This window comes from Hylobates moloch, unplaced genomic scaffold, assembly GCF_009828535.3.
Source record: "Hylobates moloch isolate HMO894 unplaced genomic scaffold, HMol_V3 SCAFFOLD_14, whole genome shotgun sequence".
Lineage (NCBI taxonomy): Eukaryota > Metazoa > Chordata > Mammalia > Primates > Hylobatidae > Hylobates > Hylobates moloch.
This window is the reverse complement of record NW_026652289.1, coordinates 72,494,205-72,518,413: the sequence shown is the minus strand read 5'-3', so window position 1 is coordinate 72,518,413 and position 24,209 is coordinate 72,494,205. Positions and strand designations below refer to the sequence as shown.

The window sequence follows — 24,209 nt, the reverse complement described above, 5'->3', positions numbered from 1 at the left end:
AGGCAAACATGTTGCTGATACCAAAAATGGACAAAGAAAAAAATATAAAAACTGGAAAAGATGCAGTCCTTTAGTATGTTTTGCAAAAAGATAGGTGGAAACTGAGGGTAAAAAAAAGTAAGTTATGAAGTTGAGGTATAAGCATTTTATTTAGAATGAGTCTAACCACTAAAAATAAACATAAATGGTTAAAAGTGTTGTCACTGCAACACTAGGTATGATGGAAGACTTGTTTCTTTTCATATTCTTTAGCACAGTTTTAATTTTTTGTGTGTTTTTATTATATAGTTAATATATAAATAAAAAGTGTTCTCAATGTGTAAAATCTCGACATTTAATACTTTTTTTTGTCATTGTAACAGACTTAAAAATTTTTTTGTAATGGTTCAATCCATTGCTGAAAAAAAGATGGGTAACATTATTGGACACTCTTATGCATAGCACTCTATGAGGGTTCTATCATTTAAACCTGCAACCTTATATGATAAGGAGGCTTCATTCTCCATTTTAGAAATGAGCTAATTGAGTGCTTAGTGACTTGTTCTCCAAGGTCATAAAGATACTAAGTGAGTTGTAGGGGACTGCCAAGTCCTCATGCTTTTTCTGTCTTGTACAATTTCTGAAATTTTAATTCTGCCTCCTTATTGTAGACCCAGTGGCCTTTACTTTTATCACCTGCTTATCCTTTGGTTTGTCAAAAAATACTGCTGGCTGTGCAGAGGTACTGTGCCTAACTGTTGTGGGTAGTACCAAGGGAAAGAATAAAACTTGTCATTTCTGTTTTCTGAGCCCACTTAATATACCTATAAATTAACAATATAAAGAAAAAAATCAATAAAATTGATGCTTGTAGCCAGACTGAGGAATAAAGAGAACATACTAATTACCATTATTAGGAATGAAAGGCGACTTCAGTACAGACATTGAAAGGATGACATGGCAATATTATGAACAACTTTATGTCAGTAAATTGGACAACTCAGATGAAATAGAAAAACTCTTTAAAAGACACAAGCTACAAAACTCACTCAAGAAGAAATAGATGACTGCTTGCCTTATACTTATTAGAGAATTGAACTTGTAGTGGTGAACCCTGCAATAATAATTGTGGTCTGAGTTGCTTCACTGTTGAATTCTATAAAACATTAAAGACTAAATCCCATTTGATACAGTCTTCCATAAAATGGTGTCATCTTATGAGACCAGCATTACCCTGATATTCAATCCATAAGAAGACTTTACAAGAAAACTGTAGACTGATAACCCTTATGAACACAGATTTAAAATTTCTAAATTTAGTTTAGCAACTCAAATCCAACAATATATTTAAAGGATACTACATCATGACTAAGTGGGGTGTATCCTAGAAGTGTGGGATTTGTTTAACATTTGAAAAATCAATCAGTATACTTTGCCATTACAATGGACTTAAAAAAAGACCAGTCTGGGTGACAGAGTGAGACCCTGTCTCAAAAAAAAGAAAAAATTAATGTTCTAATTTACGGTGACATCATATGTTGTAGTTAGTAAATATGTCCATATGTATAAAATACATATTAGGGATAGAAATTTGATTTAGATATGAATATTTATGTAATTTGCCATATAACAGATTAAATGAGATCATTTATGATAATGAATTAATATGGTTAAATTGATAAAAATTCAACATTTATCACCTCAAGATATATCTATCTATCTCACTATATATAGATAGATATCTTGATATATGTAGTGTATATGTAGTATAGATACATATATATAGTATTATTTAATTAGATTCTTAAGAAATTTAAAACACCAATTTGTGAGGATAAATTCCATTCATCAGGGCAAACACAAATCGCAGGTAGCCCTGGAGCTGAGGAATAGCTTTGATTTTTCGTGCTATTTGTGAGTCCACAGCTTTCTGATCAATCTTGCACTGCTCTGTAGTCTTGTAGTTCTCTTTTTCTGTGTCAGAGATCTCACCTTCCTGGTGTCTGGGCTTCTGCAACTGCTTCTTGAAGTGAGCATCAATAAGATGTTTTGGGATTTTTACATTGCTGATGCCAGTTTTGGTTGAGGTGGCAGTGATAAATTTCTGGTGTGTTCAAACTCCACCTGATTAAGAGATATTTTTGAAAGACTGACAAAATTCATTTCTGGTAAAAATTCTCAGCACACTAGGAATAGCAAGGAATTTTCTAACTGGATAAAAGAATCTTTGAAAAATATTACAATTGACATATTAATGATAAAAGACTTATTGTTCTCTCCCAAAGACTGGGAATGAGGAAGAATGCCCACTTTTACCACTTCTGTTTAACGTTATACACAGGAGTTCGTAGCCCCAGTGCAGTAAGGCATGATAAAGAGAGAGGTATCCAGATTGGAAAGAAAGAAGTAAAAATTGGCTTTATTCGTGGATAGGAAAATCCTAGGGAATCTACAAAATAAGCTACTAGAGCTGTAAGTCAGTTTAATGAGGTTGCAGCATACATGATCAGTATGCAACATATTTGTACATATAAGCAATGAACAATTGGAAATTGAGATAAATTGAGATTTAAAAAATACCATTTAAAATAGCATCCAAAGAGAAGAGACACTTAAGGATAACTTTGATAAAAGATGCCTAAAACCTGTATACTAAAAACTATAAGACATTGCTGAGAGTGATTTTAAGAGGCCTAAATAAATGGAAAAATATATTGTTTTCATTTATCAGAAGACACTCTTGGTAAGATAATTTTCACAAATTGGCCTATAGATCTGCTGATGCTATTCCAGTCAAAATCCTAACAGGCTTCTGGGGGTTAGAAATTGGCAAGTTTCTAAAATTTTTATGAAAAACAAAGAACTTAGAATAGTCTAAACAACTTTGATAAAGAATGTACCTGGCCACGCACGGTGGCTCATGCCTGTAATCTCAGCACTTCGGGAGGCCGAGACTGGTGAATCATCTGAGTTCAGGAGTTCATGACCAGCCTGGGCAACATGGCAAAACCCTATCTCTACCAAAAATACAAAAAATTAGCCTGGTGTGGTGGCATGCACCTGTAGTCCGAGCTACTTGGGGGGCTGAGGTGGGGGGATCACTTGAGCCTGGGAGGCAGAGGTTGCAGTGAACTGAAATTATGCCCCTGCACCTCCTGTCTGGGTGACAGAGGAGTGAGACCTTGTCTCAAAAAAAAAAAATTAATGTTCTAAATTATGGTGACATCATATGTTGTAATTAGTAAATATGTCCATATGTATAAAATACGTATTAGTGATTAGGGGTAGAAATTTGATTTAGATATGAATATGTATGTAATTTGTTGTATGACATTAAATGAGATCATTTATGATATTAATGAATTAATGAATATGGTTAAATTGATAAAAATTCAACATTTTTTATTTAAAAAATAACTCTTAGCAAGTGAACCTCGGAAAAATGCTGCTTCTCACTTTCATCTGTAATCTTATTTCAGTCCTAATCAAAACTCTGACAGCTTTTTATGTGAAACATGAAAAGCAGAACTTATAATTTATATGGAAATGCAAAGAACCTAGAAATAACCAGGTCAATCTTGAAGAACAGTGGCAGAATGGAAGGATTTTATTGTATGTCAAGAGTTACAAAATTACCACATGTAATATGGGTGATACTGGCTTGTCATAAAATGAATAGACAAGTAGAACCGAATAGAGAGGCTACAGGCTGGGTGCTGTGACTCATGCCTTGTCATCCCAGCACTTTGTGGGGCCAAGGCAGGAGGATCGCTTGAGCCCAGGAGTTCGAGACCTGCGTGAGCAACATAGCAATACTTCCGTCTCTACTAAAAATAAAAAAAATTTTGGCTGATGGCATGGTGGCTCAGGCCTGTTGTCCCAGCTGTGCAGTAGGCTGAGGCAAAAGTATGGCCAGGAGGTTGAGCCTGCAGTGAGCTGTGATAGCGCCACTGCACTCCAGCCTGGGTAACAGAGTGAAAAAACTAAGGCCAGACGCGATGGCTTACACCTGTAATCCTAGCACTTTGGGAGGCCGAGGTGGGCAGATTGCCTGAGCTCAGGAGTTCGAAACCAGCCTGTGCAACATGGCGAAACCCCGTCTCTACTAAAAATACAAAAAATTAGCTGGGCGTGGTGGTGTGCGCCTGTAATCCCAGCTACTCGGGAGGCTGAGCCACGAGAATCTCTTGAACCCAGGAAGCTGAGGTTGCAGTGAGCCGAGATCGCACTATTGCACTGGGTGACAAAGTGAGACTGTCTCAAAATAAAATAAAAGAATACTGTAAACAGATTCAAACATAAATGGACTCGATTTGACAAAAGTGGCAAAGAAATAAAGAAAGAATGATCTTTTCACCAAATCGTGATAGGATTATTGTACATCCATATGGGAAAACCAGAAACTTTATTCGTTTCTCACACCATACATGGAAATAATTTGTAGGTACATTATACACCTAATTTTCAATGACTAAACAATACAGCATTTAGAAGATACAGGCAAATGTATACAGGATCTCATATTAGGAAAAACTTTCTTAAACATGACAGAAGAAAACCAATTCTTGGCGAAAAGATCAAGCCATTTGACAACTTTAAAATAAGAAATTCAGGGACTGGGCACGGTGGCTCACGCCTGTGATTCCAGCACTTCGGGAGGCTGAGGTGGGCGGATTACTTGTGGTCAGGAATTTGAGACCAGCCTGGCCAACATGGTGAAACCCTATCTCTACTAAAAATACAAAAATTAGCCAGGTGTGATAGGGTGTGCCTCTAATCCCAGCTACTTGGGAGGCCGAGGCACAAAAATTGCTTGAACCTGGGAGATGGAGGTTGCAGTGAGCTGAGATTGTGCCTCTGCACTCCAGCCTGGGAGATATGAATGAGACTCTGTCTCAAAAATAAATAAAATAAAAGCAGATATTTGTAATATCTAAGGACCTATATCCGAAATATATAAAGGTGTCTACAAATTAATAATGAACACTCCTGTAGAAAAAATGAGCAAGAGTTTCAGAAGCATTTCATAAAGTGGAATGTTGAACAGCTCATTTGTAATTGGGGAAATCCAAATTAAATCCATGGTGAGATTCTACTAGACGCCTTCCAGAATGGTTATCATTACAAACCTCAGCTAATACCGACTATTGATAAAGACAGTGAACAATGGGAAATCTCCTACACTGCTGACAGGGAAATAAATAGGTGTAACCACTTTGGAATATAGTTTGGCAGTATCTAGTAAAGTTGAAGATTCATAGCCCTTGATCTAGCAGTTTGACTCTAGAATAACAAGCAGAACTGCATTATATAAGAATATTTACATGATTCTCACAGTATCTAAAACCTGAAAACAACCCCGAATGTGTAATAACAATAGAAGAATAAACAGTAGTATGAATATTCAGTGAAATGCCACAGTGAAAATGAATGAATTATAACTCTGTGTTTCAGCATAGATGAATTTTACAAATATAATATTGAAGGGGAAAAATGCCAGGTAAAAGAATATGTCTTTGATTCCATTAATATAAACTTTTAAAGTAGGCAATTTTTTTTTTTTTTTGAGACGGGGTCTTGCTCTGTCGCCCAGGCTGGAGTGCAGTGGTGCGATCTCAGCTCACTGCAAGCTCCGCCTCCCGGATTCACACTGTTCTCCTGCCTCAGCCTCCCAAGTAGCTGGGACTACAGGCACCCGCCACCGCACCTGGCTAATTTTTTGTATTTTTAGTAGAAACGGGGTTTCACCATGTTAGCCAAGATGGTCTCAATCTGCTGACCTCGTGATCTGCGTGCCTTGGCCTCCCAAAGTGCTGGGATTACAGGCGTGAGCCACCGTGCCCGGCCTAAAGTAGGCAAAATTAAGGTATGATATTTAGGTGTTATACTTTGACATTCAAAAAAGGAAAGCAAAGAGGTATCTATCATTTAAGTGCCTTTTTTATAGGAAGGGGAGGGATTGTGATTGAGAAAGGGTTCTGGAATTGATAGCACTGTTCTATTTCTTGTATAGTGTTTACATGGATGTATAGTTCTTAATATGTATTGAGTTGTATATTGTTTATGTACATTTCTTTATAAATGTTACATTTCATTATAAAGAGATTCAAAATGCCTACAGAAGTCAGAGGAAAAGGAGCATGGTGTGTTAGTGTGCTGTATCAGCATGGCAGTTCTTGTAGGTCTTCTAAGCGTAATGCTATTCATTTATGGTGCAACTACTGTGGACACTGCTAGGAGTGAGGAGGTAGAATATAGGCAATTAAAACAAATCCATCTCTCTAAGAGGTTACTGTCAATTTGATAAAACAGGTATGTGGTGAAAAGATACATATTTATTGTAATTTTAAGTCCCACAAGTAACTAAATTCCTGTAATGTTTTAAGTGTTATGAACAAAAGGCTTACTGAGAAGCCAGAAGACAGAGTGATAAAGCTAGGGGACTTGGGGAAGGTAATATATATTAGGAGGCATTTCAGTAGAAATGAGGAGACCATTTCTTTGTTAAAACTGATTTCTATTCTTGGCTCCTGTCAATGAATATGTGCTACTCAGCTTCTCCCCTTAATTCCACCTATTCCTGCTGAGTGTTGTTCTTTTTTTTCCTGAGTTTCAGGGAAAGAGTAGGAGAATCTCTAGTGTCATTATAAGGGGGAATAAAGAGGTGCTGTATCTTGGATCCCAGGCTGTATAAAGGAATCAAGTGAACAGTGGGCCAGTGAGTGTGAGGGATCAGTATTTTGTTCTTGCCTTTGTGGGGAGTCTGTTTTCATGGCTTCAGTTCTACTAGTCTCTGCCAATGATGGTCCTGATTTTTAATTCCCATGCTATTTTATTTATTTACATGTATTTTTGAGAGAGAGGGTCTTGCTCTGTCACCCAGGCTGGAGTGCTGTGTCTTGATCATAGCTAACTGTATCCTTGATCTCCCTGGCTCAAGCGATCCTTCCGTCTTAGCCTCTGGAGTAGCTAGGACCACAGGTACATGCCACCATGCCCAGCTAAAGCTTTTTATATTCTGTAGAGACAGGGTCTTGCTATGTTGCCCAGGCTGGTTTTGGACTCCTGGCCTCAAGAGATCCTCCCACCTTGGCATCTGTATTGGGATTGTAGGTGTGAGCTACTGCACCTGGTTCCCTACCCTATTTTTAGTATGTTGCTGTCCTTCCAATTTAAAACATGTCGTAAACAGAACTGAACTCTACCCCTCTCAGTCAACTCCTTTTATGAACTCCCCTATTTATTGGAAGCTCCATTTCTCATTTTTTCCCATTCTGGTGACAGATTAACCATTTCCTACTTATTCACAGTTGAAATTTTAAAATTGTCTTTGATTTCCTGTGAGAGATTAAGAGAAATATGAATAATCATTCTCGGTATCTTAAGAGTTTTTTTTTTTTTTGAAGTACTGTACTGTGTATTTTGTAGCTATTATTTCAAAAGGAAAAGATGAAAAGGGACCTTTGCTTAGTATAATGCTTAGTTTATGGAGGCTTAGAAAATCCTTAAAGGATTATTGATAGAAGTCCAAGACGTCTTGCTTGCCCTAAAGGCGCTTTTGTTTTTGTCTTATAATTAATATGTGTATAAAATAATTAGCTACACTGAACAAGAAAGTTTTTATTAAATGTGTGGTAGAACCCCTTAATACCACCTTCACTGGGAGGGCAAGCCTCAAAAGACATACTTGTACATACTTACTACATATGCTATTTCCTTTCCTCTTTTTTTTCTTAAGCACCTAACCATATTCCAACACATTTTCCTTATTCGTCATATTGCCTGTCTCATCTTACTTCCCCCAAAAGCTACCTGAGAGCAAGGATTTTTGTCAGTTTTATTCATTGTTGTATCTGCAAAGTCTGATACGTAGTAGAAATTCAAATATTTGAATGCATAAATGAATATTGGTGTCTAGAAACCTTTGTGCCATCTCTACAAAAAAGTTAAAATTAAAAAATTAGCAAAGTGGTGTGTGCTTGTAGTCTCAGCTGTAAGATGAGGCAGTGAGATGATCTCTTGAGTCAGGGAGGCCAGGGCTATGGAGAGCCATGATGGTGCCAGTGCACTCCAACCTGGGTGACAGAGTCTCAAGTTCTGTCTCAAAATAAAAAACAACCCAGAAACATTGGTGAATTATGTTATAAAGGAGCTACATTTTAAAAGGTAGTTGACAGAGACTGCAGCTGGCTAATTGACTCAATCACTTTCTAGCTTTGTTGTCCCCACCTCCCACTCCCTTTTAAATTTTTAAACCTTTATTCAAATTTTGTGGTTGTGCCCGTATATTTACCTCAGGAGCCCCTTAGACAAAGGTGTTCTTTACCAGTTGTTATTAATGTTCAGAGCAAATATGCTACTTATGAAAATCAGGTAGCAGCTTAGATTCTGCTTTGTCATGAAAGATTAATTGAAGTAAGTATTTGAATTAAGTATGAATGCCACTCAGTCATATTTCATGTGACTCTAGGTGAAAAGTTTTGGGTCTTTGGCTTTGAACCAGCTACATGTCCTCTGTGAGGACTGACCATTAAAATGCAGAAATACACTTGCTTCACTACGGCTGCTTTATGGGAATGGGCAGTTTACTTAAAGAATAAAACCAGTAGTGCTGGGCGTAGTGGCTCATGCCTGTAATCCCAGTGACTCAGGAGGCTGAGGCTGCAGGATTGCTTGAGCAGGAGTTCAAAACAGGTCTGGGTAACATAGTGAGACCTGGTCTCTAAAAAAAAAATTTTTTTTCTTTATATTACCTTTAATCAGCTCTTAACAACTAAACCTTTTTTTAAAGACCTAAAAATTTTTTTTAAAGACCTGTCCAGGCATGGTGGCATGTACCTGTAGACCTAGCTACTTGGGAGCCTGAGACAGGAAGATCACTTTAGCCAGGAGGCTACAGTGAGCCATGATTGTGCCACTGCCCGGGCAACAGAGTGAGACTTGTACTCTTGAAAAAAATAAGTAAACCCGGGAGCCTCTTAACCTAGATCTTTTTAATTTGGTGAAGTAATCAATGCATGTTTTCCTTTGTGCACATTTTTTTGGGGATTATTTATTAACAAGTAAAAATGCATATCTTGGTCTATAACATGACATTTTGATATAAATTGTGGAATGGTATACAGAACTTCTTGATAGTGTGATTTTACCTTAGTTGGGTTTTGTTGCGTCTATACTGATATAAGTGTTTTTACTCCTGTACTGAGTTCAGGTTGTCTTTTGATTACAATTTGTCATTAGAATGCAGTAGTGACAGCTTGGTCTCTGGAGCCAGATAGACAGAATTTAATTCTGGGTCTGCCTCTTACTGATTGGACATCCCTGCACCTCAGCTTCTGTACCATGGTAATGACATCTACCTCAAGAGGTGTTGAAGTTAAAACACATGAAGTGCTTAGCACAGGTGCTTAGAACAATGCTCACAACTATTAAATAGTAAGGTTCAGTAAATGTTTGTTGTTATTATTTAGGAAATGTGGTTAAAAGTTATCTTTTTGACTAGGCACGGTGGCTCACAACTGTAGTCTGGCACTTTGGGAGGCCAAGGTTGGGTGGATCACTTGAGGCCAGGAGTTCGAGACCAGCCTGGCCAACATGACAAAACTCCATCTCTACTAAAAATATAAAAATTAGCCAGGTGTGGTGGCATATGCCTGTAATCCCAGCTACTCAAGTGGCTGAGGCATGAGAATCTCCTGAACCTGGGAGGCAGAGGTTGCCATGAGCCAAGATCGCACCACTGCACTCCACCCTGGGTGACAGAACAGGACTCTGTTTAAAAAAAAAAAAAAAAAAAAAAAGTATTTTTTCAGTAAGATCTTCTCTGACCCTGCTAAATATAATGGCATCTCCCTTTTAATTCTTCATTCCTTAATTACCTTGCTGTGTTTTTCTACATGGCTTACCATTACTTGATATTATATATTTATGGGTTTGTCTTCCCCTACTGGATTTTAAACTCTGAGGGCAAGAACTTTGTTTTATTCATAGCTGTGTTCATTCTAATGCCTAAAACAGTATCTGGTTGATAGCTGGTGTTCAATAAATATTTAAAGATGAATAAATTAAAGTATATGAATACAACTAAATGCCCTTGGGGGGTCGTCTAGTTGATTATTTTAATGAGTTACTCCCTTTTGTGAGGGAGCATATTTTGTTTTGGCAGTGCCTCAGTATTGATCTTTTGTTGCCAAAAGTACCTAAAACCTTACTCTTCTTTTTTGTTAAGCTATATGTGAAACAGAGCCTGAACAGCCTGTTCGACATTACCCATTATGGGTAAAAGTAGAAGGTGAAGTAGATCCAGAACCAGTTTATATCCCCACGCCTTCTGTCATTGAGCCTATGAAACCATTGTTATTGCCTCAGCCAGAAGTTTTATCTCCTACTGTGAAGGGCAAACTGCTCACTGGAATTAAATCTGCACGGTCATATACTCCCAAACCCAATCCTGTGGTAAGTCTGGAATTTAATCTTTTATTACAAGTTATCAAAGTCATGTGTAAAGATGGTGTGTTTCAACCAGATTTTTGGTTGATATTTTGTGAATCATTTTGCTTTCAGTAATATGTTTATAAGACATCTTCTTTCTGGTTTAATCAGTTTAGTGCTGGCACTTTAAAAATGTCTTAAAAGTAGAAATGAGTGGTAGTAATTTTAAAAAATAGCCATCTTCTCTTCAAGAAGATCATAGAAACATGGGCTTTTTTACATGGCTTGAAAAAAGTTTTTTAAAGATACTACTCCTGTATTGTAGAATATTAGTAATCAATATAAGCCGTATATATTATTAGTAGAAAAACATTAGGAAAAAGCTTTTAAAAGCAAATTTAAAAATGCACAATAATATCAGTAAAGTTTAAGATTTAAAGTAACAGTTGATATAATATGACTGTGAAGACTGGTAGGTAAAAGTAGGAAGTTATTCATTGTGTTAATGGCTTAAGCAAGTCTTACTTTCAAATCCATGTGTCCTCCTAGTCCATTAGATTGAAGAAAAATCCTATACTACGATGCTACTGAATATGTTCGCTGTAGCAGAGCTATTATAGTATAAAACTGTTTCTGGTCTGTGATGAAATAGGCAAGGGTAGGCCGGGCGCGGTGGCTCACGCTTGTAATCCCAGCACTTTGGGAGGCTGAGGCGGGTGGATCATCTGAGGTCAGGAGTTCGACACCAGCCTGGCCAACATAGTGAAACCCCGCCTCTACTAAAAATAGGAAAAATTAGCCAGGCGTGGTAGCTCATGCCTATAATCCCAGCTACTCGGGAGGCTGAGGCAGAATTGCTTGAACCTGGGAGGCGGAGGTTGTGGTGAGCCAAGATTGCTCCACTGCATTCCAGCCTGGATGACAGAGCAAGACTCCATCTTAAAAACAACCACAACAAAACCTGAAAAAGGTAAGGGTTAGGGCCGCTGATCTCCACGCAGTCAAAATTCTGCTTATAATTTTCAACTCCCCCAAAATTGAACTCTTAATAGTGTACTGTTGACTAGAAGCCTTACCAATAACATAAACAGTCAACACATATTTTTATGTTACATGTAGTATATATTATATTCTTACAATAAAGTGAGCTATAGAAAAGAAAATGTTACTAAGAAAATAATAAGCGAAAGAAAATGTTACTATTCAGTAGTGGATCATCATAAAGGTCTTCATACTCACTATCTTCACATAGAGTAGTCTGAGGAGGAAGAGGAAGGGTTGATTTTACTGTCTTGATGACAGAGGTGGAAGAAAATCCATATGTGAGTGGACCTACACAGTTCAAACCTGTGTTGTTCAGGGGTCAACTGGATAGAAAATAAGAGTAAATATTTAGAAATCTCTACAGCAAGTTGAGTAGACTGAATCTAATATTCAAAAACCTTGTATTTTATATGTTTTTAGTTTTTCTAGTAATTAATTGTATTTACTAAAGTATCAGTCTGTGATGGACTGATAATTAACAATGTATCCTTCACTGTAGATAATTTGAAATGCACTGCTCTGGTATGATCTGAAATTTCCTGATAGAGAACTGGATCCTTTCTGACTGCCCTAAAATTCGGCACATATGAACTGTACTTGTGCTGTTTGATTTTAAAGTTTGCATTAAAAAACTTCAACTATTGTAATACAAAAAAAGAATTAGCATTCGTTTTGTTTTGGAGTCTAGGGGAGTTTTTCCCACTGTATGGAATATTTTGTTGTATGAAATTTACAGATTCGGGAAGAGGACAAAGATCCAGTCTACTTGTACTTTGAAAGTATGATGACTTGTGCTCGAGTTCGAGTATATGAGCGAAAAAAAGAGGACCAGAGACAACCATCTTCCTCCTCCTCCCCATCTCCATCATTTCAGCAGCACAGTTCATGTCATTCTAGCCCTGAGAACCATAATAATGCAAAGGTGAGTTTCTTGTTGCATAATTTCTTTTTAACTTCTAATTCCCTGTTTTTGGTATTAAGATTTGCATTACTATCAGAATAATAATTAATCTAATTATCCTACAGGGCAGAGAAGTCATACATGACATGTGTAACAGTTTATTTCTCTCTGTACCTATTGTATGATATGTCCCTTAGGGTTATTACAAGTATTCTTTCTTGGTTGGGTGCCGTGGCTCATGTCTCTAATCCCAGCACTTTGGGACGCTGAGGCAGGTGGATCAGTTGAGCCCAGGAGTTTGAGACTAGCCTGGCCAACATGGTGAAACCCTATCTTCACTAAAAATACAAAAAAAAAAAAAAAAAAAAAAAGTTAGCTGGGCCTGGTGCCGCATGCCTGTAATCCCAGCTACCTGGGGTGCTGAGGAACGAGAATTGCTTGAACTTGGGAGGTGGAGGTTGGAAGTTGCAGTGAGCTGCTATCATGCCACTTTACTCCAGCCTGGATGACAGAGTGAGACTCTGTTTCAAAATATATATATATATATATTATTCTTTCTTTTTCTTTTCTTTTTTTTTGTTATAATAATCTTTTATTTATTTATTTATTTTGAGATAGAGTTTTGCTCTTGTTGCCCAGGCTGGAGTGCAATGGTGTGGTCTCGGCTCAGTGCAACCTCTGCCTCCTGGGTACAAGCGATTCTCCTGCCTCAGCCTCCTGGGTAGCTGGGATTGCAGGTGCCTGCCACCACGTCTGGCTAATTTTTTGTATTTTTAGTAGAGACGGGGTTCCACTATGTTGTCCAGGCTGGTCTCGAACTCCTGACCTCTGATGATTCACCCGCCTTGGCCTCCATAAGTGCTTGGATTACAGGCATGAGCCACTGCACCCGGCCACATTTGCACCCAGCACTTTGGGAGGCCGAGGTGGGCTGATTGAGACTAGCCTGGCCAACATGGTGAAACCCCATCCCTAGTAAAAATACAAAAAATTAGCTGGGCGTGGTGGTGGTCACCTGTAATCCCAGCTATTCGAGAGGCTGTGGCAGGAGAATCCCTTGAACCCAGGAGGCCAAGGTTGCACTGAGCTGAGACCACATCACTGCACTCCAGCTTGGGCAACAAGAGCAAAACTTCGTCTCAAAAAAAAAAAAAAAGAAAAATGTAATTATGCAGTGGTTATCAAGAAAGTTAACTCAATAATAGGGAATAGTTTTCAAATATGCACCCTGTACCAACAAAATCCTGTATGATTTACACAGTTGTTCAAGCAAACACAAGAAAACTGGTTCAATTTCTATGAATTATCAAGAGGAAAGGAAAACATGCCCTTCTATCTCAAATAAATCAGGTTTGAATGACAGCTTTTTTCAGTATAGTAAAGACATACATGCACACAATAAAGACAAAATATGTCTTCCCATTCTAAAACACTTCCTCTTTTAGTCCCTTATATGCTTTGCATAATCTTGTGTAGTAAGTCTTTGCTGCAACTGATAATATTCAAAGTAAATCCCTCCTGGTTTAGTGTTCTAAGAAGCCAATAGTTGCAGCAATTCGAGCATTAAATGTACTTCCAGAATCTGTACTATTCCGATGCTGTTACCAGGCAAGTAAACGCTGAGGCTGTGAAAAGAAGAAACTATGTTATAAGTCATGTATTTGTGATTATTTTGCAGAGATAAAGAGAATAATGTTATCTTTAAGTGAAGAGCAAAAAACAAAGGACATCCAACCAATTTTCTATCCTGCATTTTTCATTCCCCGGAAAATTAAGGATGAAAAGCATTCTTAAGGGCAGCGTTAATGCCAATTCTTCTTAAAAGCTCCTGTATTTTAAAACAGAATAAGGATGACAGTAATTTAAAAATGTAAATTATATATCATTTAGAACCTATAAATAATATTTAAAATCAGTAACATTAGCATTATTAATGACCACTTTAATTATAAGTTCTAACTTCAGATCTCATGATAAAAACTTTGTTACCTATATTAAAAAATTATATAGTTAAGCTAGTAGCATAAACATTATCTATGCAGAGAAAATTTTAATTGCCTTTTTAGTATATTTTAAAATAATTTCTCTCATATTTTTAAATATTTTAATAAAAACTCTTTAAACTCAATGAGGTAGAAGGAAAGGCAGAAAAAGCATCAAGTTTTTAAAGTAGTTAATATACTACTTTTACTTTGTTACATCATTTTGGATAAAAAAACTTCTGTTTTCCCAGCTTTCAGGAGGTAGGTCTGGCTTTTAGGGACTCCCTAGTCTCCGGTTTCTTTAAAATACCCATGAATGAATTTTTAAGAAGGATAAACTTTTATGAATAAAGACACAAGAAATTAGTTTTTCAAAGTAAAGTTATTCATAGCATATAATCCTAATTATACAGTATGCCATTTGATTCCAGTACTTACTGAAACTTGGTTAATAAGATCATTTTCTCAATTTTAAGAAATGGGATTAGGCATCCTTAAACATGTGGGGAAGCAGGACATTTGAGAAGTAAAAACACTAATAAGAGTTTCTTGTCTTATTGCCACTGGGCAATTATACATTCTCCCATTTGATCCTGCTACTGTTTACCATGTGTCAGGTAGTGTGCCAGTGTGCTGTGCAATTACATATACTACCTTATTTAACCATATGAGGTTGGTAGTATTATCCCCATTGCACACATGAGGCAATAAGGCCTAAGTTATATTGCTAGCAAGCAGTGGAGCCAGGATTTAAGACTAAGTATACTTGACACCAAAGGTGTCTTCATTTATTTATTTTAAAGAAAAAGCCCCCAAAATCCATTTTGTTATCCTTTTTTTTTTTCTTGAGACGAAGTCTCGCTCTGTCCCCCAGTCTGGAGTGCAGTGGCACAACCTCAGCTCACTGCAGGCTCCGCCTCCCGGTTCACACCATTCTCCTGCCTCAGCCTCCTGAGTAGCTGGGACTACAGGTGCCCACCACCACGCCCAGCTAATTTTTTGTATTTTTTGGTAGACACTGGGTTTCACTGTGTTAGCCAGGATGGTCTCAATCTCCTGACCTCATGATCCGCCTGCGTCAGCCTCCCAAAGTGCTGGGATTACCCACGTGAGCCACCGTGCCCGGCCTGTTATCCTTATTATATCTTGTGACACCTGAAAGACTCAATCTGTCATTTACTTGAGCCACCATAATGCTATCTAGATGGTTATATCCTCTGCTAATGCAAGATCTGATAAATTTTTAGATAACCAAGTGAACACTTACTTACTGTGAGGTAGGAGGTATTTTAGTCCTTCATTTAAATGTGCTGTTTATCCTCTGTGGCCTGTCTAGGGAGACATTCTACATATATGTAAAATGCTTAGGTCAACATGTGCCTGGTACATTTTAAGTACCCTGTAAACACTAGCTTTCGTTATTATCTGCCCAGACCAAAATCTGCTATTAATACATTAACTACATAGATTAAATGGAAACTGCCATTATCCTACAGCTCTTGCCTCCTTGGCAATAGTGTTCTGGGTCAAAGGCTGGTGTCTGATCCAAGATGAACTATTCAGACTCCTTTCCTAGGATTTTAAAAATTGGAACTAAGGGCTGTTCTGTCTATGGAGTAGCCATTTTTTTATTCCTCTACTTTTCTTTTTTTTTTTTTTAAAAGATGGAGTCTCGCTCAGCCACCCAGGCTGGAGTGCAGTGGCGCTATCTCGGTTTACTGCAACCACTGTCTCTGGGGTTCAAGTGATTTTCCCGTCTCAGCCTTCCGAGTAGCTGGCATTACAGGCGGATGCCACCATGCCTGGCTAATTTCTATGCTTTAGTGGAGACGTGGTTTTACCATGTTGGCCAGGCTGGTCTTGAACTCCTGACCTCAGGTGGTCCACCCACCTCGGCCTCCCAAAGTGCTGGATTACAGGCGTGAGCCACAATATCCAGCCTATTCCTCTACTTTCTTAACTTGCTTTGACTTAAAAAAAAAAATTGCAACTAAGGAAAGAGGGCAGTCTCTCCTGATTAGTGAAAGTGGAATGATAAAAGAGTCTAGGTGGCAGTCTTTCCAACCCATGGAGGATTATATGAGAAAGTGAGGCACACATTCACAGATAATTTAAAGAATAAGTTCTGATTCCAGTTACCCTTGTAGTTAGGCTACACCTCTTCCCTTTCCATGGTTCAGCTGATGGCTAGGGGCTCCACCTTCACTTGTACTGCCACCTCAACATCAGTGGTGACTCCCCAGAAAACCACTAAAGGTATAAATCAGCACTTTCCTTTTAAACAGCAATTTGTTAATGACAAAAACAAAAAAGTTTAAATGTGCATATCTTTTTGACCCATGCTATGTATGTAATGTTCATGCTATGTATGTAAGTGTACATAGCATGAAGGCACAAAGATATGTGCATGTATGTGTGTTTACTCAAACAGATGCATATATATATAGCTGTTCAGTGCACTATTGTCCTTACTAATGAGAAATTGGAGGTAGAATGCCTGTTAATAGAGGATTTGATAAATTAAAAAGTATTATTCTTTCTGATCCTGGAGTAATTTTTAAAAATTCTGGTTTTATTAATTTATCTGTAATTATTAAGTTGTGCATCTTTCCACATTGGCAAATTTTCTTTTCTTTTCTTTTCTTCTCTTTTCTCTTTTTTCTCTTCTCTTCTTTTCTTTTTTCTTTTTTCGAGATAGGGCCTCCCTCTGTCACCCAGGCTGAAGCGCAGTGGCGCGGTCTCGGCTCACTGCAACCTTCAGCTCAAGCGATCCTTCTGTCTCAGCCTCCCAACTAACTGGGACTATAGGTGTGTGCCACCATTTGGGGCTAAGCTTTTGTATTTTTTGTGTAGATGGGGTTCTGCCATGTTGGCCAGGCTGGTTTTGAACTCCTGGGCTCAAGTGATCCTCCCACCTTGGCCTCTCAGAATGTTGGGATTACAGGCATGAGCCACCGAGACTGGCCTCAATTGGTGAATATTCTGAATAACTGTAGTTTGTTTCATTTAACAGTAAATTTGTTTCCCTCTTTACTATAAAGTACAATGTGAATTTTTTTCTTGATGACTCAGTCGTTATCAAGGACACTAGGGAGCAAAACTACGTGTTTTTGCCCAGGGTTTTATATGATAGTAATGTAGATGTGCATGTGGATTGAAGCTGTTGACATTTCAATCATTCTAATGATTTAAACTTTTGTGAGAGATTTAATGCTTGTGTCCAAGTTTCTGTGGGTATTGAATATATGTTAAGTTAAAGTATTTCTGTGTTACTGTCTCCTTCAGGAACCTGATTCTGAACAGCAGCCCTTAAAACAACTCACCTGTGACTTGGAGGATGATTCTGATAAATTACAAGGTCAGAATGAAAACTAAATCTTAACATTTGATAAAAATTATTTAGGTCTAGATTATAGTAATAATGGGAGAAAACCCAAACCATCAATTCAGAATATGTCTGCCTACCCTGTTTCAAACTTATGCCAAAAACAGGGACAATAAGTAAAAGGTTTTTTTTTCCCATTATTTGGTCTGTTAACACTCCTGCTCTCAAAAATAAAAGAAAATTCATTCATGTTGATAAAGCATGTTGTTGCAAGAGACATTTAGGATGAGGTCAGTGAGTTTTTTTTTAACCTCTTTCCAAACCCCAGTAATATTGGCATCATTAGCCTTTGGTCCTCCATCACTGCCACCTCTGGGGAAATCTAGAAGGAGAAAGGAAGGAATATGACTGTGATTTAACCGGCAGAGGCTACTATCAGAATTACTTTGATGACAGATAGTGGTCAGGTGGTTACCAATTTGTTTTTGGTTATGCTTCCTGAGACTTCTGACACTTAAGCAGCAGGGCTTCCTAACTTCTTAAAAAACGTCATGGTACATACAAATAATTATAATGTTTCTATAGCACATTGAGGTAAGTGGAGGAGGCTGCTAGGGTGGAGGGAACCTTCCTGAGAGTGTGAGCATCCTGAGAGGATTATGGGGGCCCTTGACATACCAGTACACTCACTGGGAAGCTGTGCTAAAGAAATCCAGGAGTCTAGTGAAATACATGTCTAGTCAACGTGTTGCCATGGAAAGAATACTTTGGGGAGTTGAGTGATCTGCATACAGTGTAGAAATGGAGCAATCATATCTAGAAGCACAGAAGTAATTCAGAAGCATTTGCGGTAGAAATTAGAGGTAGAGTGCACTTAAAATCAGAATACTACAGCTGGGCGCAGTGGCTCACACCTGTAATCCCAGCACTTTGGGAAGCCGAGGCAGGCGGATCATGAGGTCAAGAGATCCAAGACCATCCTGGCCAACATGGTGAAACCCCGTCTCTACTAAAAATAGAAAAATTAGCTGGGCATGGTGGCACGCGCCTGTAGTCTCAGCTACTCGGGAGGCTGAGGCAGGAGAATCACTTGAACCTGGGAGGCAGAGGTTGCAGTGAGCTATCACGCCACTGCACTCCAGCCCGGCGACAGAGCTAGACTCCGTCTCAAAAAAAAAAAAAAAAAAAAAAAAAAATCAGAATACCATTTTTCTTGCTGTTCTTTTGGATTGACTCTAATCTTTGCATGTTTCAAAGCATCTTGCAAGTAGTTTCACTTTGCCTGTATGTATAGCAAAATAGTAGCCTATACCAATGAAGCTTAACCTTGGTTATAGGTCATGGTTTGTTTGCAAGCTAACTCTAATGTAATAATTGTGGCATTTAGAGCAGTGTTAAGGGAACTCCCTGTTAGAGCCCAGGCAGCAGGATAACGAGGACTATTGTAATCTTATTTTCTGGAACTTTTTCTTCCTGGAAAACTCCCAAATTGTGAAAGTTAATACATTTTAAGTTACTACTGTGAAAGAACATGAGAATGTGACAGTTTTTTTCAGAGTTTCATACAAAATGTTGTGATGCAGAAATAATCTTTCAACTTTTTATTTTTTATTATTATTTTTCATCAGAAAAGAGCTGGAAGTCTTCCTGCAATGAAGGGGAATCCTCTTCTACTTCTTATATGCATCAGAGGTCACCTGGTGGTCCCACCAAACTGATTGAGATCATCTCAGACTGCAACTGGGAGGAAGATCGGAACAAGATTTTGAGCATCTTATCCCAGCACATCAATAGCAGCATGCCACAATCACTTAAGGTGGGCAGCTTCATCATTGAGTTGGCTTCTCAGCGAAAGAGCCGGGGTGAGAAGAACCCTCCTGTTTATTCTTCTCGTGTGAAAATCTCTATGCCATCATGTCAAGACCAAGATGATATGGCTGAGAAATCTGGATCAGAGACTCCTGATGGTCCATTGTCCCCTGGGAAAATGGAGGATATCTCTCCTGTGCAGACAGATGCCCTGGATTCAGTGAGGGAGAGATTACATGGAGGCAAAGGTCTGCCTTTTTATGCAGGGCTTTCTCCTGCAGGGAAGCTTGTGGCCTATAAACGTAAACCCAGTTCAAGTACATCTGGGCTTATCCAGGTGAGAATTATCTTTAATCTGGGTATAGCACCTTTGTATACCTAGGTAGTATCATGATTTTTCAGAGCCCGTTATGGTCCCGATATCCTTTATTTTGACATTTCCTGGGAACTGGGTGACAAAATTATTATCTCTTTTTGTAATAGGCCTAGTTTAGATGCATATCTAGAGTGAATTTTTGTCACATTTAAACAGAAACATAGAGCCTTGTATTAGTTTTAATTTTCTTTCTAATCTTCCCAGAAAGTTGCTCTTCATAAACTTTTTTGTCTGTGGGCTCTAGTGATACTTTGACAATAAAGCAAGGATAATCAGGGATTCAGTCTAGCTCTTGGGATTTATTATTAGCAGATAGGTTTCAAAACAAAACCATGGTTAGAACGGTAGCTGTAAGGGGAAGATGAAATTGACTTAAAGATAGGCAATATATGTTTAGAAACTTGGGGAAAATTTTAAAAATTTTTATTTATTATTTATTTAGCGCAATCTTGGCTCACAGCAACCTCTGCCTCCTGGGTTCAAGCGATTCTTTGTGTCCCAGCCTCCCAAGTAGCTGGGATTACAGGCATGTGACACCACATCTGGCTAATTTTGTGTTTGTGTGCGTTTTTTTTTTTTTTGTTGGTTTGTTTTTTTAAGTAGAGATGGGGTTTCACCATGTTGTCCAGGCTGGTCTTAAACTTCTGAGATCAGGTGATCCACCCACCTTGGCCTCCCAAATTGCTAGGATTACAGGGGTGAGCCACCATGCACGGCTGAACATTTTAATTTAGTAAGGTGTTATTTAAATACAAGAGTAAAAATTGAGCCTATTTACTTAATTATATTTTTTCTTTATTTGATTCGTAGGGGTTTTGTCAGTGTAATTGTTGTAGGACAAATACCTTTATCCTTGATATTTAGTAATTCACACAGGTTGTATTAGTAAAATCATATTAGCATATAGAAAATTTGAAAAGAGACGTTCTGAGTTAATGTCATATTCAAAAAAGGTTTTTCTAGCTGAGCGCAGTGGCTCACGCCTGTAATCCCAGCACTTTGGGAAGCCGAGGCGGTGGATCACTTGAGGCAAGGAGTTTGAGACTAGCCTGGCCGACATGGCAAAACCTCATTTCTACTAAAAATAAAAAAGTGAGCCCGGCGTGGTGGCGTGCGCCTGTAATCCCAACTTCTTGGGAGGCTGAGGCAGGAGAATCATTTGAACCTGAGAAGTGGAGGTTGCAGTGAGCTGAGATCGTGCCACTGTATTCCAGCTTGGGCAACAGAGGGAGAGTGTCTCAAAAAAAAAAAAATGCACTTTTATATTAGAGTAGCAAATGTGTGGAAGTGTCTGATATTATTGCAAGGTTAACTTGACTTTCATTAGATTGGCTGCTTCTAAGTCACTAAGGACTTCTCCATTAATAATATGATTGATATAGGCTGGGCTTGGTGGTTCACGCCTGTAATCCCAGCACTTTGGGAGGTGAAGGCGGGTAGATCATGAGGTCAGGAGTTCAAGACCAGCCTGACCAATGTGGTGAAACCCCATCTCTACTAAAAATACAAAAATTAGCCGGGCATGGTGGCGTGTGCCTGTAATCCCAGCTAGGAGGCTGAGGCAGGAGAATCGCCTGAACCCGGGAGGCAGAGGTTGCAGTGAGCCGAGATCGCGCCACTGCATTCCAGCCTGGGCGACAGAGCAAGACTCCATCTCAAAAGAGAAAATAATATTAATATGATTGATCTACTTAATTAAAAAACTTTTTATTGCAGTTTACTGTTGTGCATGCTATGTAAATGCTTCTGTTGATATTTCTTATACTTTTGATGAGGAGGACAGTATTTTCTCTACCTTATTTATTGATTGACACTTTGAAAACAGAGGTTTGCTTGATACAATTTCTAGTGAGACCAGACTCCCTAAAATACAAGCATGGAAATTTTCTGTTCTCTTCTGCCCAGGACTCACAAGGCCACCATAGAATGTGTCTCAATAAGCAGTCAGGCAACTGTAAACTTTGTAAACTTTGGGGAAGCTACAGAGTAGGCTTCAGCGCAGTCCCAAGGGATCTGGGAGGGGTATCTGACCTATTTCCATAAGCCTGAAAAGTTACAGTAAAGTTTACTTTCAGAGGGAATGATCACATTCTTTGTACCAAACTCAAGGCAGAGATATTCTTGATCTCTGTGGGAATAATCACAGTTTAACCAAAGTAGCAAAGAGTAATTTTGTGTCTCTGAAGATGGAGTTGCTTGCTGTAGCTAGTCTCCTCATCAGTTCCCTATTAGAGAGTAGATTCTACGTCACTCCATCTCCCCCAACCCCCGATTTTTAAATGGTGAAAAGGAAATACAGAAAAGGTTATCTTCTCTAGAGTTGCCTGGCAATATGACCTAGAGAACATGGGTAGAGACTTGGGAAGTTTTTGTTTTCTTTCTTTAAAAAAAAGAAAAGAAAAGAAATCAACCCCCACAAAAAACAACTGTGCTGGTACCCATGATGGGCAGTCTGATAAACTCAGGCAGCAGAGGGGATCTTTACTTCATTTGTTGGTTCACTTTCGTCTGACTGTTTAGTTAATTATGTCTAGAATAAGAATGAGTTTCTACCAACATTCAGTTTGAACCCATGTTTTATCCAAGAGATGAAAATAGTATTTTCAAAGCTAGGCTTTTTGAAAATGAGAAACTGTGAGGTAATTGTGGCTTAGGTTATTGCAACAATGATTGTCTTATAACTTAAAGTAGATTTCACTTAAATTTTTCAAATATGAAGGATGCTTGAAAGGACCCTTGTGTGAGAGCTTCATTATGTCTCTCTGGTCTTATCAGAGAGATTCTGTGGGACACTCATTTTTGCTAATGAGGTTAATAGCTTAACCAGAATGGCTTATTTACAAGGAAAACAGTTGGATAATTCTAGTTGTTTGGATTTGATGGTAACTTTCACATAACTAGGATGCAGAAATGTTGAGCTTCTGATTCTCTATTTTCAAACTACAATATGAAGGAGATGAGATTAGTTCAGAATATCAGATGACAGCATTTTTCTACCTCCTGATTACTCAGATTATTCTAAATGGAAAAAGTCTACTTCTTTTTCCCTTTTAAATCTGAAAAATAGACTTATGAAAACTTGTAAAAATGAAGCCCCTGTCAAGGGAGAGGAGTTAGCAAGAGAATTTTATCTTTACAGAATTTCTCTTTGCCACTTGTTTCAGGTTAATGGTAAGAGTTACCCGCAGGCTAAGTTGCTATTGGGACAGATGGGGGCATTGCATCCAGCCAATAGGCTAGCTGCTTATATCACAGGCAGGTTGCGACCCTCAGTCCTGGACCTCTCAACCCTCAGTACTGTCATCTCCAAGGTAGCATCCAATGCCAAGGTGGCTGCATCCAGGAAACCACGTACCCTGTTGCCTTCAACATCCAATTCCAAAATGGCATCCTCCTCTGGCACTGCAACAAATCGCCCTGGGAAGAATCTGAAGGCGTTTGTCCCAGCAAAACGGCCAATTGGTAAGTTGGGGTGTACATATGGTTTGGAAAGGCCTATGACTTGGTGGTGGGACAGTGGGTACAGGTATGGAGGTTGTAAAAATTAGAGAAATATGTATTTTGGCATTATTCTTATTCTTGTTGTCTGTCTTGCCTGGACTTTTTTGATTGTTTGGGGTTAACTTCTGATAACCTGCAATATTAGATGAATTGAGTTGTTTTATGGTTATTTTCTTTGTTTTATATATATTTTTTATTTTTTAATAACAGTGACCTGAAGGCAAGTTTTACAGTTATTTTTAAGGTTTTTAGACTGGTTGTTATTAATGTAGAAAAGACTTAGGATTTTAATTTTGTTTCTAAAAAGGGAAGACATTTAAAAATAGTTTACTATTATACTAAATTATTTACTAAAATATTTTACTAAATTAAAAATAGTTTACTATTTTCCTATGAGGACTGGTGTTTTTGGCATCTTGTTGAACTCTTGCTGGTGCTATGTAAATGCTTCTGTTGATATTTCTTAAACTTATGAAACCAAGGAGCTAGCAAAAGCTAGTGGTATAAGTAGTATAGGCTTAAAGTGGAAAGCTCCTATAAATACAATTTTGGAAGTGTTGATTTATTCCATTCATCTCTGTTCTATGAATGAAAATCTCTCTTTTCCTTAACATTTAAATGCTGAAGTCTGTAATAAATTACCTTTTTGAAGCATTTGTGTTTTAGCATCGAGAGTATCTATAGTTGGTTTATTGAATTCCTCTTCTTGTTGTTTCAAATCTGTTAGGAATGTTAAGTAAGAGTATCAATTGAAATCTCTGGCTGAATGGTTAGAGTTGTGTGAAGATAGAAGATATTTATTGTTTGCCTTAAAAAGAACCTATTTTGGCCGGGCGCGGTGGCTCACGCCTGTAATCCCAG

General features: G+C 38.2%; 1 protein-coding gene across 21 annotated transcripts in view; it reads left to right on the top strand.

Moving 5' to 3' along the window:
• The window catches only part of MGA (MAX dimerization protein MGA), a 169,063-nt gene that overhangs the window by 116,252 nt on the left and 28,602 nt on the right, over window positions 1-24,209 (top strand). For 11 of the 21 annotated variants that reach the window (XM_032175323.2, XM_058427453.1, XM_032175320.2 and 8 more), the window contains 5 exons: window positions 10,208-10,434; window positions 12,191-12,376; window positions 17,623-17,695; window positions 19,291-19,808; window positions 23,012-23,309. In XM_032175323.2, coding sequence (XP_032031214.1) covers window positions 10,208-10,434; window positions 12,191-12,376; window positions 17,623-17,695; window positions 19,291-19,808; window positions 23,012-23,309 — 1,302 coding nt within the window. The remainder of the gene's footprint in view (window positions 1-10,207; window positions 10,435-12,190; window positions 12,377-17,622; window positions 17,696-19,290; window positions 19,809-23,011; window positions 23,310-24,209) is intronic. The other 10 variants (XM_032175328.2, XM_032175324.2, XM_058427455.1 and 7 more) reach the window with 5 other exon arrangements.